The sequence below is a fragment of the Rhinolophus sinicus genome, linkage group LG03 (genome assembly GCF_036562045.2).
Source record: "Rhinolophus sinicus isolate RSC01 linkage group LG03, ASM3656204v1, whole genome shotgun sequence".
In the NCBI taxonomy this organism is placed as follows: domain Eukaryota; kingdom Metazoa; phylum Chordata; class Mammalia; order Chiroptera; family Rhinolophidae; genus Rhinolophus; species Rhinolophus sinicus.
Window position 1 is genome coordinate 199,415,861 of NC_133753.1, and position 14,758 is coordinate 199,430,618.

A 14,758-nucleotide genomic window follows, 5' to 3' on the forward strand; every position below is an offset into this window, starting at 1 on the left:
GGGGAATGGGGGGCAGAGGGTGGGCAGGCAACCACTATGGAGGGAGCAGCTGGGTGTGGCCCAGCTGGCTGGTGGGGGGCTGGCTGGTCCTCTCTCCCCTGGGAAGGACATGGGAGCCTTAGGACTGCAAAGTCTGGGCCTGCCGGTAGGGGCAGATGCGTGCTCTGTCCAGGGTACCTGAAGCTTGTTCAGTTTGGGGGGTGTTCTTTGACCAAACGAAGGAAACCAAAGCACCCGTCCCTGGGCCTTGGGAGGGTCTCTGCCTGAGCTCTGATGACCATCGCCCACACCTGCCACCAGGTCCTGGGCCCGGCAGGGCTGACCCCACAGGGTCCCCACACACACATGGGGTGGCGTGTATCTGCTCCCTACAGAACAGGTCAAATCTGGGGTGTCCTGAAGGCACCCTCAGTGCTGGGCAGGAGAGCGGCTGGTGGACAAAGGGAGGTAGCGCTGAGAAGCACTGCTGGGCCACAGCAAGAGCTGCCCAGGTGGCCTCTCCGTGCGACTTGGTTCCGTGTTCATGTTCATTTTCATTACCACCTTCCATCTGGCGGGAAAAAGACTGTCTTTGAATGGAAAGTAAGCAACACACACTTTAAAGGAAATAAAGCAACTTCATTTGAAAAATCAAGTGGGTGCTTCCATTTATGGTAAACACATATTAACGTGATTTATTTTACACCAACATTGCAAATGTAATGGAACTACAGTATCGGAAATATATTTGAAAGCTCTTTTAAAAGGCACCGAGAAAACCACAAAAAGTTACATTATAGTGCATCCATCTGTAAAATTCAACAAATCAGTCTAGATACCTTTTTCTTCCCTAGAAACTGCAAAAGCATAAAATAGAATTTGTGTTTCCTCCCTTCCATCCGTTTCCACCTTCTGCTTGATTTTAGCGTATTTCAGCTACACAGGCCAAAGCTACAGATGGCAGAACCCACATCTGTAATTGGTCCCTGCTTCAGAGCAGAAGTGACCACATCTGCCCCTTCTACATCCCATCAGTGTCTTCCCCAGTTTTCAGGATATAAAATAACGGAGGTGCTGACTCAGGAAGTTCTGTGGCTGCTGACCCAGCACAGGAAGGGCCTGGGCCGAAGCAGCATAATGAGCGTCTCAAGAACACAAAACCTGCGGAGTACAGGTGCAGGTGCTGAGTACAGGTGCAGGTGCTGAGTACAGGTGCAGGTGCTGTGTCTGCATCGACGGAGCGTCACCTGTCTGCCCACCTGCGACCAACTTGGTGCACGTGGTCCAAGGAGAATGAGGACTCACGGGTTCTTGAATGTTGAGAGGAGATAGGGCTGCAGGACGCCACGGCCCTGGGGGGCAGGACGGCTGAGTGCGTTCGGAAGGGCTTCTCCTCACATGAGGCTCAGGCCTGCAGCTCTTCTTCGGTTACATGGGGTCTGGCAACATTACAAACATGCAATGACAGCTCTGAACCCCGTCAGTCCCATGTGTCCCCAGTTACATGTCACACGCCTGCAGAACCGCCTGTCTGCTGCACCCTAGAGGGAGGGCAGCCCGTGTCCCCTCAGTTGAGTGAAGTGAGAGGAGGTGCTGAGAGCCCTCACCAGCAGGAATGGAAAGGGACAGCTACTTCTGAGGACGCGCGGCTCCCATGACAAGTTGCTGGCTGGCACTCGCTCTGCTCGGGAAGGAAGCAGGAAGACTGCATTGAATGCATGGAAGCCCCAGGAGCAGAGGCGTGCAGTGCTTGGCGAGACCTGGGTGGACAGGGGACGCTGGGCCTCCTGAGAAGCAGGTGGTCCTCAGGGTGGTATCTACTGCAGCCCAGGACCTGGACACTAACACCCCAAAGCACCGATGACAGAGGACAAGCCCGGGCTGAAGAGCAGAACGTTCCAGATGGTGGAGCAGCAAGTCCTCACCAGGGGGCTCCTGAGACGCCCAGGCAGAGGGGACTTTACGGACAGCTGTCCTTGTCCCGACTGCCGCCTCCTGCCTGGTGCTGGTTCCCACACCCCGAGGTGATGCCCTGGGGACCCCTGGAACTTTGCCAGCAGCCACGAACCATCTCTGGGTGGGGGTTGGGAGTCACCTTCACGTTCTGATTTATGCTTTGTATCCAAATTTCCTGCAATCAGAACACATTACCTTTACGACTTTTTTTTAAACATTATAAATCTAATAATTCTTCCTGGGATGGTGATTGGAGTCCTCATTAGAGAAACTGTAGACAGTTGGCAAGACAGCCAGACACCGCAACCTCCCGCTTCTTTCCTGTTTTCACCTTCTGTGCCTCTAAACCCAGACTCTCTGGACTCTGGGTCACATGATGCACGAGACTTCTGAGCCTATTCAAGACCCTGGAGAGGCTTCCAGGAGGGACAGGGCACCACGCCGTGACTCTCCACTGCGGGTTGCGGAGCACACGCTGCAGGGCCGGCGCTCACAGCCCCACCTGCCTGGAACTTTCTAGATTCCTTCCGTGAATAGGTGCACAGTCCCCTACAGCTCAGTTACAGCCCTAACTGCCGGTCTCAGCCTACCTGGGTGCGGACACCTCTGCAGTCTCGGAGAGCTGCGGGCGAGGTGGGGCTTCGGGACATCACCTCACACTGTCCCGCACCTGGACGTGACTGGCCACAGGCAGGGCTGCAGCCTGGAGGCCACCCAGCAGGCCCACGCAGCTGACTTTGGCCGCTTGCTGAAAAATGCTAGTCCCTCAGAGAGAAACACTGTCACTTGAACAGACTCAAGGCCACTTTGCATCTAAGGACTCTGGTGATACTAGAAAAATATAGACCTGCTCTTGCGTCTGCTGCCCACAGGTGACAGGCAAACTTGTGCGAGACTGCAGAGTGACAGGAAAGAAGGGCTCCAACCCACACCCGCCCAGCTGACAGGAAAATCGGAACACGAGCGGACGCCACGTTTAACGAGCGCCCGGCTCTATGGCAGGAAAGTGCATTCGGAGGCTGTGGGTGGCACCAGTGTCGCCAAGGCACCTTTAGGGAGCATCCCAGGTACCCCACCCTGGCTGTGAGAGGCCCACGGCGGGGAGTCCAACGGCTCACGCTTGATCATGGGTGGGGTCCCGGGAGCTCTGCAGTCACAGCCCAGAGCCGGGGGCTGGTGGCCCCGCACACAGAGGCAGCGGGGAGGCTCCAGGCACACACAGGGTGTACAGGGTGCAGGGTGGACTGGGGCCAGCTCCCTGCCGGGCCTGGGGGCAGCCCTTGGCATGCCGTGCCCCAGGTGCGGGCCGTACAGGTGGTGCCTAGAGTCTGGCTCTGTTTTCAGGTGCATCCTGGTCGGGAAAGTGACCAGCTGTCTCTTGGCCACATCACTGGCTCCCAGCCACACATGGCTTGGGGACAGGGAGTAGCCATCTGCTGCGTCCTCGGACCCAGAGTCACCCTCCATCTTGATGGGCACATCTAGGGACAACATGGGATTGCACGGGGCCCCTGGGGGCATGGGGACACCTCGCAACTTGATGTCCTCGGTGGAATAGGCCCCTGCTGCGAGACGCTGTACGCCAGGCTGAGGGAGCCGGTTCTCCATGCTCCCCTGGGGGAAGGGGCAGCTGGCGGGAGGGTGCACCTGGCCCTGAACACCATCCCGCAGGGCTCTGCTGGCCCGGCTGGCGTAGGCACTGGGGGGCTGGTGACAGCTGGGGGAGTTCCTGAAGGGACTGACACCACTGGCAGGGATGGTGCCCGGGGTGCCGGGGTAGGGCATGCAGGAGCCCCGGGGCACAGCGGGCATGGAGAACACGTCACTCCTGCTGGGCTCCAGCTTCAGCTTGGCGCCATCCTGACCATGCTTCCCTGTCACCCAGTTCAGGTGCTTCGTGGGTCTCGGTGTCTGGAAGCGGCAGTCGTATGTGTGTGTTTCCCTCCGCACCCTCAGCCCTGAGGAGGCGCTTGGCACCTTCCCGTGCTCCTGTCGTGCCCTGTCCCTGTGGAGAGGAGAGGGCGCATCAGACAGAGCAGCGGCGGTGATGCGGACTGAACCTGCCGTGTATATGCTCATACTGCGTGCCCTCAGCCTGCACACAGCCCTGCGAGGCCAGCACCAGCATCCTCCCTTCCTGTGTGTGACCCTCCCACTGCCTCCTGGGCACCTGGTGGGGTCCATGAGGTGCACGCACGTGGGAAGGGTCAGCCACACCAGTGACTACTAACGGGGCAGATGGGGCTCTGGGTGGTTTCTGTGCACCAAGCCCTGTTGCTGACCATGCTGCTGCTACGCTCATGACATGGTGTGACATCACTGTGACAGGGAAGACGGTGACAGGAGGGCGAGGTGGAGTCTGGCAACTGCATAGCTTGGCCCGTCCTCCAAGAGGAGACCCACTGGTCAGGGAAGGGAGCCCAGAGCCGGGGTGGGGTGGGGCAAGCACAGAGGGTTTCTGAGCAAAGGTGAGGGTGGAGGACAGGGCGGTCCCCCAGGGCCCAGGCTACAGGCGGAGGGGGAGTCCAAAGGCCCTGGCAGTCCTGGCTGACGCTCCCACTGTCCCCGGCCAGTCCCCATACGTATAAAGACAACTGCTAGGACAAGAAGCATGTCTGGGTGTGCTCCCTGTGTATCTGCAAGTTCCACTAACAGCGAGATTTAGTTGTCATGGTCAAGGCCACCAGACCTGCCACCAATCACTCTTCTTTCTTAACCCCCGGCTGTGACTTAGCGAGGCTCCGGGCTGGGCAGAGGCACCACTTACCCTACGGCCCCCTCGGGGTCAAGGACGAGGTCAGGGCTGCCCCTGAGGCACAGGCACATGGCCCTGGCTGGGACCCGGGCCCAGCGACAGGCGTCCATTTGTGCCCTGAACACCGAAATGCCGTTTTCTCCATTGTTCCTTCCTGTCGGGAGTCAGAGAAGGGAAAGCCGTCACTGCGTGAGCTGAACGGCGCCTGGACTGGTGAGCGGCTCTGATTTCAGTGGTCGTGACTCATGCGGTTCCTCGGAAATGCACAGACCAGTGCCCATAAGAGCTGGCCATCGGCCCAGCCTCGCTCCTTCCAAACGGCATTTCCATGGACTACGCCACGGTATCCAGAGGAAGGGACAGCCTCCAAGGGACACAGACGACACATTTACCCATTTTAGAAAGATGAGATAGTGAACTTTTAAAAGTACCTGCTAAGTAATTGGGTTTTCCGCTCAATTCTGACTCATACAGACTCCTGGTAGATTTTGCTCTGCGAAGAACAGATAACAGCAAAACAACAAGCAGATTAAATGGGTTGATGAGGGATGTCAACGACATGGTGTGACGCCCAGGCAGGGAAGATGCAATAATTCACACTTTTCAACTTCGTACAGATTGTAAAGCCTTTTCTCAGCAATAGGTTTGCTGAAAATTCCAATTTACATCACGTTTGAGGCCAATAAAGGGTTAATGAATCTGCTTCAGAAAGCAGACGGGCACACAGAATGGGTTTTCAGTGCTCTGGCTTTATCGTGGATGGCCAGAGCAAAAATACAGCCGACTTGTGACCTGCAGCACTCACGTTCTGCAGGTCCCCAGGATCACTAGGTAGGTGAGGACTGAGCCCTCGCCCTAGTGTGCACACACGCACGCACACACACGTGCACACATGCACACACGTGCACACACACGTGCACACATGCATACACATACACACGTACACACACGTGCACACACGCACACACACATGCACGCACACACAGTTTACGCACAATCCTAAATCCCAAAGAAACTCCTGCTAGATTTTTTTTTAATTACTTTTCAAGAGAAAAACCAAGGCTCAGAAGCGTTAGGGACTTGCTTGGGGCCACCCCTCTAGCAGCGGCAGGAGTGGGAACCAAATCCCCTCCATGTGGCCGGGAGCGCTGCGAGGCCCAGCTGTCTGTCCCCTGGTGGGGAGCAGAGACAGAGAGGAAGGGGTGGCTCCCCCAGCTGGATGGAGCAGGCCGCTGCGAAAGCCCTGGGCGTAGAATCCGACGCACAGGTAAGTGCTAGGGGCAGGCGATTCACACATACAGAACGCGGGGACAGCCGCGTGACGGCCGTGTGACCTGAACGTTGGCTGATGAACCACTCAGAGCAGCTGGGAGTTCCCCCATCCAGAAAGTCGTTTGCTTCTTTCCTGAAAGGCTGGGTGCAGTCAGCCTTCTCCTAGGGCCTTTGCTTCCCCTTCCGAGTTTTACTAATATTCAGCACAACGTGGTGTCAGGTATTGACTCGGCTGTCGTCGTGTGTACCACCTTCACGTCCGTTACTGCCTCCCCGGAAGGTGTGCGACCACGCCGCACGCAGAGATGCGCCCGCGCGCCCCGCTCAGCCCCGCGGCCGCCTGTGCAGCCAGCCTGCGCTTCCCCACCCGGACGCCAGGGGGCGGCCGGCCCTGCCTTGCACCCCACCTCTAAGAGGCGGTGGGAAGGTAGGATTTTCCTCTCTGGTTCTGTAGGGCTGGAAAGACATATGCAAAAGAGAAAACTCCTTGTGTGAGTTTCCATTATAATTATCAAGCCGCAACAACGTAAAAAGCAGGAGGCTCCGAGACAGTAAGTGAAGAGGGGGAGCACTTCAGCGTCGCAGTGCTAGTGTGCGCGGTGAGAAGGCGGGCGTGAAGGTCACCGCAGGGCACACATGACCTTGGCCCTGGGCTCTGCACAGGTGGGCTGGTCCCTGAGCAGTAAGCTCTGCTTTGGCACACTTTTGGCATGACTTAGCTCGCATCATTCTGTACTGTTTCTCCTCCCTTGTATTTTACGACATTTTGCATCTTTAAACATAAGAAAGCATATCTAATTTAAAGCTGCTCCACAAAACTGCTGTCTTAGCATGCAGGCACATGTCAGAGACCAGGAGGACCGTCCCAGGCTCACAGTGGCTCTGTCCCTGGTAGCCACGCTCAGTACAGGCGTGCGACAGCAGCGGCAGAAGGCAGCGGCTCCAACTGCAAGCCCGAGGCTGACCACATCACTGTCACCAAGGGCAGAAACGAGCAGGTTAGTGTGACAGCCACTGTGGCTGCGGTCGGGTTTTCTAATCGTCTAAATGGTCGTGGGAGGCGTCACTGGTGAACTGTGGACGCTGAAGAGGACTGGACACTCAGACTCACCAAAGGGGAGCATCCTGAAGGTGGCCTCTGGGGCTTGAGAGACAAGCCTGCGTGACTAGACTGCCACGGGAGGACTTGGGCACAAGTGGCATAGGCAGTGTTTGCTGCCACAGTTCACAAACGTTCTCTTTCCTAACAGTGGCTTCCATAATGTGCTAGCTTAGAAAGCACCACACTTCGCATTTTATTGCTTGCTGGAAATGAAGGAGGAGTAGACAGGCAGTGCTGCGTGCCGGGCACCTCGCTATAAGCACCAGCCACCATGAGTGTGGCTGCTGAGGGGCTCTTACTCACTTTGTGTCCGTCGTGGCCGCGATGTCTGCCCTGTGCTTTGCCCTCAAAAGCGCGCCCTTCATTTTCATTTCTGCCACAGAGGGTAGGAGGACGGGCGCCACTACGCAGAACAGTGAGAGCCGAGGGGACAGGGCTGTCCCCGACAGCGCCTTCCTCTTCTGTCCAAACAGGAATTTTAGTTTTCCTTGAAACTGCATCGTCTGGTGTTTTAAAGACAGAAATGTGTTCACAGAGCAAATTAGCAACACGGTCAGAGGACGCAGAACTGACATTCTCAGAGCAGAAAAAAGGAAAAGAATCTTTTCCTGAGTCACTGAGGAGACATGAACCATCCCCTCCATGCTTGGCTCCCTTGGGACACGGACTGTCCCAAGGCCCTCGGATTGACTCACGGTTTCTCCAGAGCCTCCGTAATATCCTTTAAGTGACAACCGTGTTTTTGGGTGTGTACTCTCGAGCCACCCTCACACGGGGAGCGTGAATGTGCATCAACTTAGGCTGTCATTGACCCAGGTTACAGCCACCAGCCAGTCCCCCAGTAGCATTTGCTGGAGTAGATCATTTCTGAGGACTGTTCCAGCTTTAACCGCCATTTCCAAATTATCTTTCCTTCACTAATGATGCTAAAACTTAGGGACAGCTCGATTCTGTTTATCTACAGCATATAGTGTGAATTTAAAAGCCAGCAAGTAACTTAGGACTTTGTGATAAAATTTTTAAAATCTCAAAATAAATAAGTAAAATTTAAAAAATAAAAAGATCTCTCTACAGTAGAAAAGTTGATCTATAATTGAGTTAGTCACCAAGTGCCTTCTGGGTACCCCTGGCCATTGATGCAAGAATGACCCCACATGGCCCCACTCTCTCCCTACCCAGCCATCCATTTATCCATCCCTCTATCCATCTGTCCTTTCATCTCTGGTTCCCCCATCCATCCATCTGTCCATCCATCCATCCGTCCATCAGTATTTTCTTCTCTCCTTCCCCCATCCAGCCATCCATCAACCATCCATCGATCCATCCATCCATCAACCATGCATCCTTTCATCTGTCCATCCTTCCATCCTCCTATCCATCCATTATCCATCCATCCATCCTTCCGTCCACACACACATCCATCTCTGTATTTGTCTATGGATTACTGAATGAACAAATACCTGCAAAGCACCTAAGCTACTATATGCCAGTCACATGGTGTGAAGGATTCAAGGCAGTGCTATGCTGGGGGGTGTTTAACATCAGGCTCTCCAGAGGAAAAAAAAGACTCAATTTATACTGTTTGCCAAATATTTAGGTGTAAGTATTTCCACCATCACTGATTACAAGCTACCAACCTAACGTCACCTGGATCTGAATTCCTGAAATGTTAACAGGCTCCCATGCACAGCACCAGCCAGTTCCATGTCACAACACCTCGCCCAAACTGTGACAGGGGGTTTCCACACTCACAGGTAGAATTGGGAAGGGCCTGGAGGCCATGCAAACGCTGTGCTGCCCACGGGCCTATCCTCAGCTCATGTATTATAAGCACCCGAGCACTCTCCAGCATGTGCAGTAATGAAGTTAAGGGTAAGATATAATCCGACACTTTTCAAACTAATGTCTGTTGCTTGTTTCCTCTACTCAGTGTATTTACAGTTTCATTTTAAACCTATGTTTCAATGTCTGCTTGAATGTATAGGAAAATCTAGCTATATCTAGCTATATTAAAACTCTTAGTTTCCTGCAAAATTTAGAACTAAATATCAAAATAAAAGCATTTATGGACAACCAACTGCCTAAACAAAAGACGAGCAATTGTGTGTATATCAGGATCGTGGTACAAATGAGCAAGTGCTTCTATTATGAAGGGTCCTGGGCGGGGGGGGGGGCGGGGGGGGCGGCCTGCAGCAACAAGAGATCTACCAGATGCTTCTGCTGTGGGGCTGGGCCTGGGACTCAGAGCTGGTTCAAGAGACGTTCCCACTGCCAACCACCAGCAACCTCCTTCACTGTCCCACTGGATAAAAAGAAGAAAATCCCAGGACCAGAAGCTATCACTTCGTTATCCGACGGTTGAAGCCAAAATATTGCCATAGACAATATGGTTGCCCGGAGGCAGCCAGGAGTGACTCTCTAAGCTGCTGTCACTCTGGACAAAGTCAAAGCAACTTGGCAGGTTGGCTGGCCTGAGGCAGGTGAAGTGGGCCCAGAAGCACAGCATCTCTGGTGGGACCCCAGTTTGGAGAGGTGTAAGCTAGGTGAGGCTCAGGGAGAAACACGTAGGGCCCAGGAGCTCCAGGACACACAGCCTGGGAGGGAGGGCAGGTCCTGAGTCCTGGGAAGGGTTTCAGAGACCCAGCAGCTCAGCTCCCTCACTGGTCAGGCGGAGCCAAGAGGGAGGGACATGGGGAGGCAAGTGGAACCAGAAGGGGGGGAATGTCAGGAAACTGGGTGGTGACGTCTGGAGAAGGGGCCTGGGTGGAGGCAAAGGAGGGATATTTTTGTTTTTCATTCTCTACTGTTCTGAAGTGACTGAGTTTGTATCATGTACAGCAATGTTTTCATTAAGAAAACAACAACCGTTACTGCAGAAACAAAACAACCAACAGGAAAAGGTGAATAGAAACTGCACCACCGGTGCTGGTCACGGGTCTGTCTGCACTGAGCCTGGGGAAGCCTGGCTAAGGCTCCTCAGGCCAGACCCATGGGCAGCTTGGAGGTGGGATGGTCTGGGGGTGCATTTCCTGAAAGCGGCTGGGGGTGGCTCAGAGGGCAGTGAAGCTGCTGTGTACCGCGTGGTGGGCTCCAGGCTGGAAAAGGCCGGCGCGAAACAAGCCCAGACAAGCACCGATGGGACACGCCGCCAGCGGCACTCGAGGGCTGGTGTGCAGGGGCTGCTCTCTTCCCCAGAGCCATGTAGAGGACAACCCACAGACAGGCCACTGGCAGCCACCCACCTTGCCTCCCCAGATGCACACTGAGCACCTGCTACTGTGTTTCCCCGAAAATAAGACCTCGCCAGACAAGCAGCTCTAATGCATCTTTTGGAGCAAAAATTAATATAAGACCCAGTGTTGTCTTATATTATATAAGACCCATTATATTTCTGTTCTATTCTATTCTATAAGACCCGGTCTTACAGTAAAATAAAACCCGGTCTTATATTAATTTTTGCTCCAAAAGACGCATTAGAGTTCATTGTCCGGCTAGGTCTTCTTTTCGGGGAAACAGGTAGGAATCTCCAGCATAGCCCTGGCCCAACGCTCGGAGGCTGTGTCAAACACCCAACACCAAACACCAGGGGTACGTCCCTCCCAGGGCCACAGCTCAGGTGGGGAGATGGACCCCCGAGGGACCCACAGGGAGGGTAGGCAGTGGTTGGGAGTCTAGGGGCAGCAGAGCACATACCCGATGGGGCCGGAAGCTAAGCCTGAGAGGCCTGCCCTGTGGCACTGGTGGCAAAAGGCCCTGGGATCCTGGGGTCAGAAGGTCGCCATGTTGAAGTGCTGCCCAAGGATGCGGCAGTGGGGTTCTTGGGAGGCTGTGACCACAGGAGAGTGTGGGCACTGGGCTGGGGAGGGGCAGTAGTGGAGGTTGTGGAGAGCGACCCAGGCATCGGGGGTTCAAGAGGCAGCAGGGTCTGGCACTGGCTGGGGCCCACTCTGCTGTGCCCCTGGGAGGGCATGTCCTCCTTGCCCCTCGTCCCCTGTGGCGAGGAAACAGTCAGATAGGGGAAGTGGAAAGCCCAAGAATTGATCTGCAAGAGCCATTCAGCCCTAGAGCCTGGGCAGGAATGGAGGCCCGGGACCTGTGCCGAGAGGTAGGAGGCTTTGGTGCCTGTCGGTCCTGGGCAGCGGGGATGTGGGGGCTGGACAATGCTCTGAACAGGAATCTCAGATAAAGGCACCGTGAACGCAAACCCATGACAGCGTACCAGGCTGCTGCAGGCTGTGGCACTCTGCAGCGTCTGTCATGCGTCAGCAGCCCTTGTCACCACCTGCTGAGAACCTGCTCCACCTGCAGCCTGACCCTGGCCCGGACGTGCTCACTCACCAGGAAGCCCGATGTGCTGTCTAGGAGGCAGCGCACGCGGCAGATGAAGCAGCGCGTCAGGAAGGCCGAGAACTCCGAGGGGCCCGCACGCCCGTCCTGGGCCCTGAGCAGCCGCCCCAGGACGGCATCCTCTCCTGCCCACGTGGACCAGCAGTGACCGAGAGAGACCATGAGAACACTCTGGTCAGCAAGGTGGCACATGTGACAGCACGCAGTCACCACGCCGCACACACGCCTGCCCCATCACGCACAGCCACACAGCTTGCACTCCCTGTGCCCCCGCCTGTCCCCAACCCCATCCCCAGAGACAGCTGCTGTGATAGGTGTGCTCAACATGGTCACACGCATGCAGGACACCGCAGTTGTTTGCGTTGCGCTTCATAAAACAGCGCCATGTGTGGGCCCCTGGGTTACTGTCACTCAGCTTCACGAGAACTGTGCTGCTGCAGCTGCTGTGTGCAGCTGTGTGGGGGACTGTCCTCCAATCAGTTCTAACTCCTGGAGACGGTGAGAGAACCGGAGTCGGGCCCTAGGGCCCCGGGGACCCCACCCTGTGTTCCAGCGTCCTCTTGAGGGCCACCCCCCTGCCAAGTGCGTGGCCAGCAGGCAGGGGTCTTGCCCATAAGGAACAGCATCTCTGAACAGACAACAATCCTTTGGGGCTTTTTCCAGGTAAATCTAATGTGGGCCAAAGGGATTTCCCAGGAGGCATGCGACCCGGGGACACAGGTGCCGCAGCTTCTTGGCAAGGTGTCGGAGCGCACAGAGAGGTGACCAGAGATGCCACCACCCAGGGCCCAAGGGCCACGGGCCACCAAGAAGGCGAGACAGGAGGGAGGAGGTCCCTGAAGGACACAGGACTGGCATACCATGCTCAGGGTGAAGGGAAGGAGAAGGGAAGCAGGTGGGCAGTTCTCAGGTGCATGTGTTTATGTGAAGGACTCCAGCCTGGGGAGACGCACCTGGCTCTGAGCACAGGGGCTGCCCACACGCCACCTGGGGGGGGTCCATGGCCCAGTGCAGCTGCCGGCAGAAGTCCTGGCGGTCGTCCACGTGGATGTAGTCATAAATGTTTTGGTGCATCACGTCCGTCTGAAACATCACAATACGTGTCAGATTTACCCTAAGTGAGTTCTCACCCATTTCCAGTGACTGCCACCTGCACAAACGGCTCAGCTATCTGTCAAGAGGACGTCACATCTGTGAAGGGAAAGTCCACAGAAAAGACAGGAGCTTGGCCTCGAGGCCATTCCCTCCCTTGGGGGACGCACCTCGTGGCCTGGAACATAGAGCCACCAGCCCCTCTGCCACCCGCCAGGCCGTGCCCTCAGGGGTTGAGCAGGAGGTTCAGAGACCCAACGTCTTCTGGGGCCAAGACACCCACTTTTCTAATTTGACGCCGATCCTCCATGACTCGGAGGTCTCTCCAGCTATATGATTTGGGCACTCTCAGCCTCTGTGCTATACTCGAATTGCCCAAGTTTACCAGGAAAGTGTCCCTGTGAGGTGAGGGGTGAGCCGCCAGGTGAGACAAGAGCTGGGCCAGCGCCTCCTGGTGACATCTTTCTTCCCAGCACCTCTAGGCCTGACTCTTGCCCCTTCCAGGATGCCACAGGACCCAGAAGCCCGCAGCCTTCTCTCTGGGCCTGTCTCCCCACTTGTCTCCCCACTGAACACAGGGGCTGACCCTTGTGGGCATCAGGTCCATACTGGGAAGCCACCATCTGGGCCACAGGCTGTGATGATAGGTGCTGCCGTTGTAACAACGTTCTCAGAGTGCGTTGGTGAACGACGCACGCCCGTGCACGTCTCTGAGTTCTCTCCCCTAACTGTTGCTCTGATGCTCCCAGGAAGGTAGAGCAGGAAGGTGGTCGTAACTGCAGGGTGGACTCTATCACCTGTGCACTCCACAGTGCAGAGAGACTATGTTTTCACAGAAAGCAGTGGGCACAGAGGTCACAAGTGGTGTCCTTGTCAGTGCCCAGGATCATGAGCTCAGGGCATGAACGTGGGACTGACAGACAGAGACCAACTCCTGGTGGAAGTGGATACACCAGGCTTTCCCTCCAGGTCTGAAACTGCCGACACCCGCCTCACCTGATGGCTCTAGTCTTACCTGATAGCTCTAGTTTCACCTGATGGCATCCGCCTCACCTGGTGGCTCCCGCCTCGAGTCTCACCTGGTGGCTTCCAGCTCACCTGAGGGCTCCCACCTTACCTGACGGCTCCATGATCACAAGTACACTTCCCACAGGGATGTTTTCCTAATAAACTTTTCTGATTCAAGCATAACATATAGGCTGAAAAATGCCCAAATCATGAATACACAGCCTGATGGGTTCCCCGTATGACCACCACGCAATCAGGAGACAGGACAGCAGCAGCACCTCTGAGACCCTTCCCTCCTGCAGGCGGGGTCACGGGCACGGCCAACAGCACTGAGAGGTCTGCAAACGGAGCACTGGGTTCCCTGGTGCGTCCTTGCTCGCTCAGCATCCCAGCTGTGACATTCACCCAGTTTTTGCCACCATTGCTGTATGAGTTTCACTGTATGAATACCTCTGGTTAATTCCCGCTACGGCTGATGGGCGTTCAGCTGCTTCCCGTTGTGACTCGTGGCCTGTGGCATGTGACGCAGCCACATTTCTGACTGCACACCCAGAAGTAGAGTCGCTGGCTCACGGCAGCAGAGTTTCAGTTTCAGTAGATAATGCCAAACAGTTTCCCAGAGCGACTATACAAGATGCTCTCCCACTGTGGCAAGTACGAAAGTCTAGTGGCTTTACTGGCCAACATTTGGTGCTTTTAGCCTTTGTCATGTGAGCCACTGTGGCGGTGTATCACAGTTTCTTGGAATGTTTTTAACTTGCACGTCACAGACACTAATGAAACTGCATCTTCTCACGTCTGTTGGTCTTTAGATGCAAGTGTGTGTGCGTGCACACATGCGTGTTGCCCATTGGTGTCTTCTCTCCGTTTTCCAACGAGCTGTCATGCTGTTTTGTCTCTTTTTTCCTGTTCTGGAGACGAGGCCTTGGTTGCAAACATCTTCTCCACTCCCTCTCTGCCTCTCTGCCCTCTCAGTGGATGTCACACAGCTTGTACATCAGTCTTTCCTGAGAGGGTTTTATCCCAAGAAATCTTTTCTCCTAGCTCTCCTAACTCTGCCCTGTTATCTTCTAGAAACTTCTACCATCCACCTGATATTTACTGTGTATGGTGTGAGGCAAGAGTCAAGACCCCTTTTTCTGCCATGCAGATCTGGTTCACCCAGTTCCATTGATTGGCAAGACCACCATTTCCTCACTGCTGACAGGGCCACCTTTATCCAAACCCCACATCCGTGCACACGTCTG

The 14,758-nt window shown here is 55.4% G+C and overlaps 1 protein-coding gene across 1 annotated transcript in view; it reads right to left on the reverse strand.

Moving 5' to 3' along the window:
• Positions 1-263: 263 nt before the first annotated feature.
• The window catches only part of AHRR (aryl hydrocarbon receptor repressor), a 61,959-nt gene continuing 47,464 nt past the window's right edge, over positions 264-14,758 (reverse strand). Inside the window, exons 6-11 of the mRNA XM_019744617.2 lie at positions 12,365-12,494; positions 11,403-11,536; positions 7,368-7,567; positions 5,122-5,183; positions 4,703-4,844; positions 264-3,940 (exon numbers count right to left, since the gene is read on the reverse strand). Of these exons, the coding sequence (XP_019600176.2) occupies positions 2,929-3,940; positions 4,703-4,844; positions 5,122-5,183; positions 7,368-7,567; positions 11,403-11,536; positions 12,365-12,494 (1,680 nt within the window). The 3' untranslated portion in view covers positions 264-2,928. The remainder of the gene's footprint in view (positions 3,941-4,702; positions 4,845-5,121; positions 5,184-7,367; positions 7,568-11,402; positions 11,537-12,364; positions 12,495-14,758) is intronic.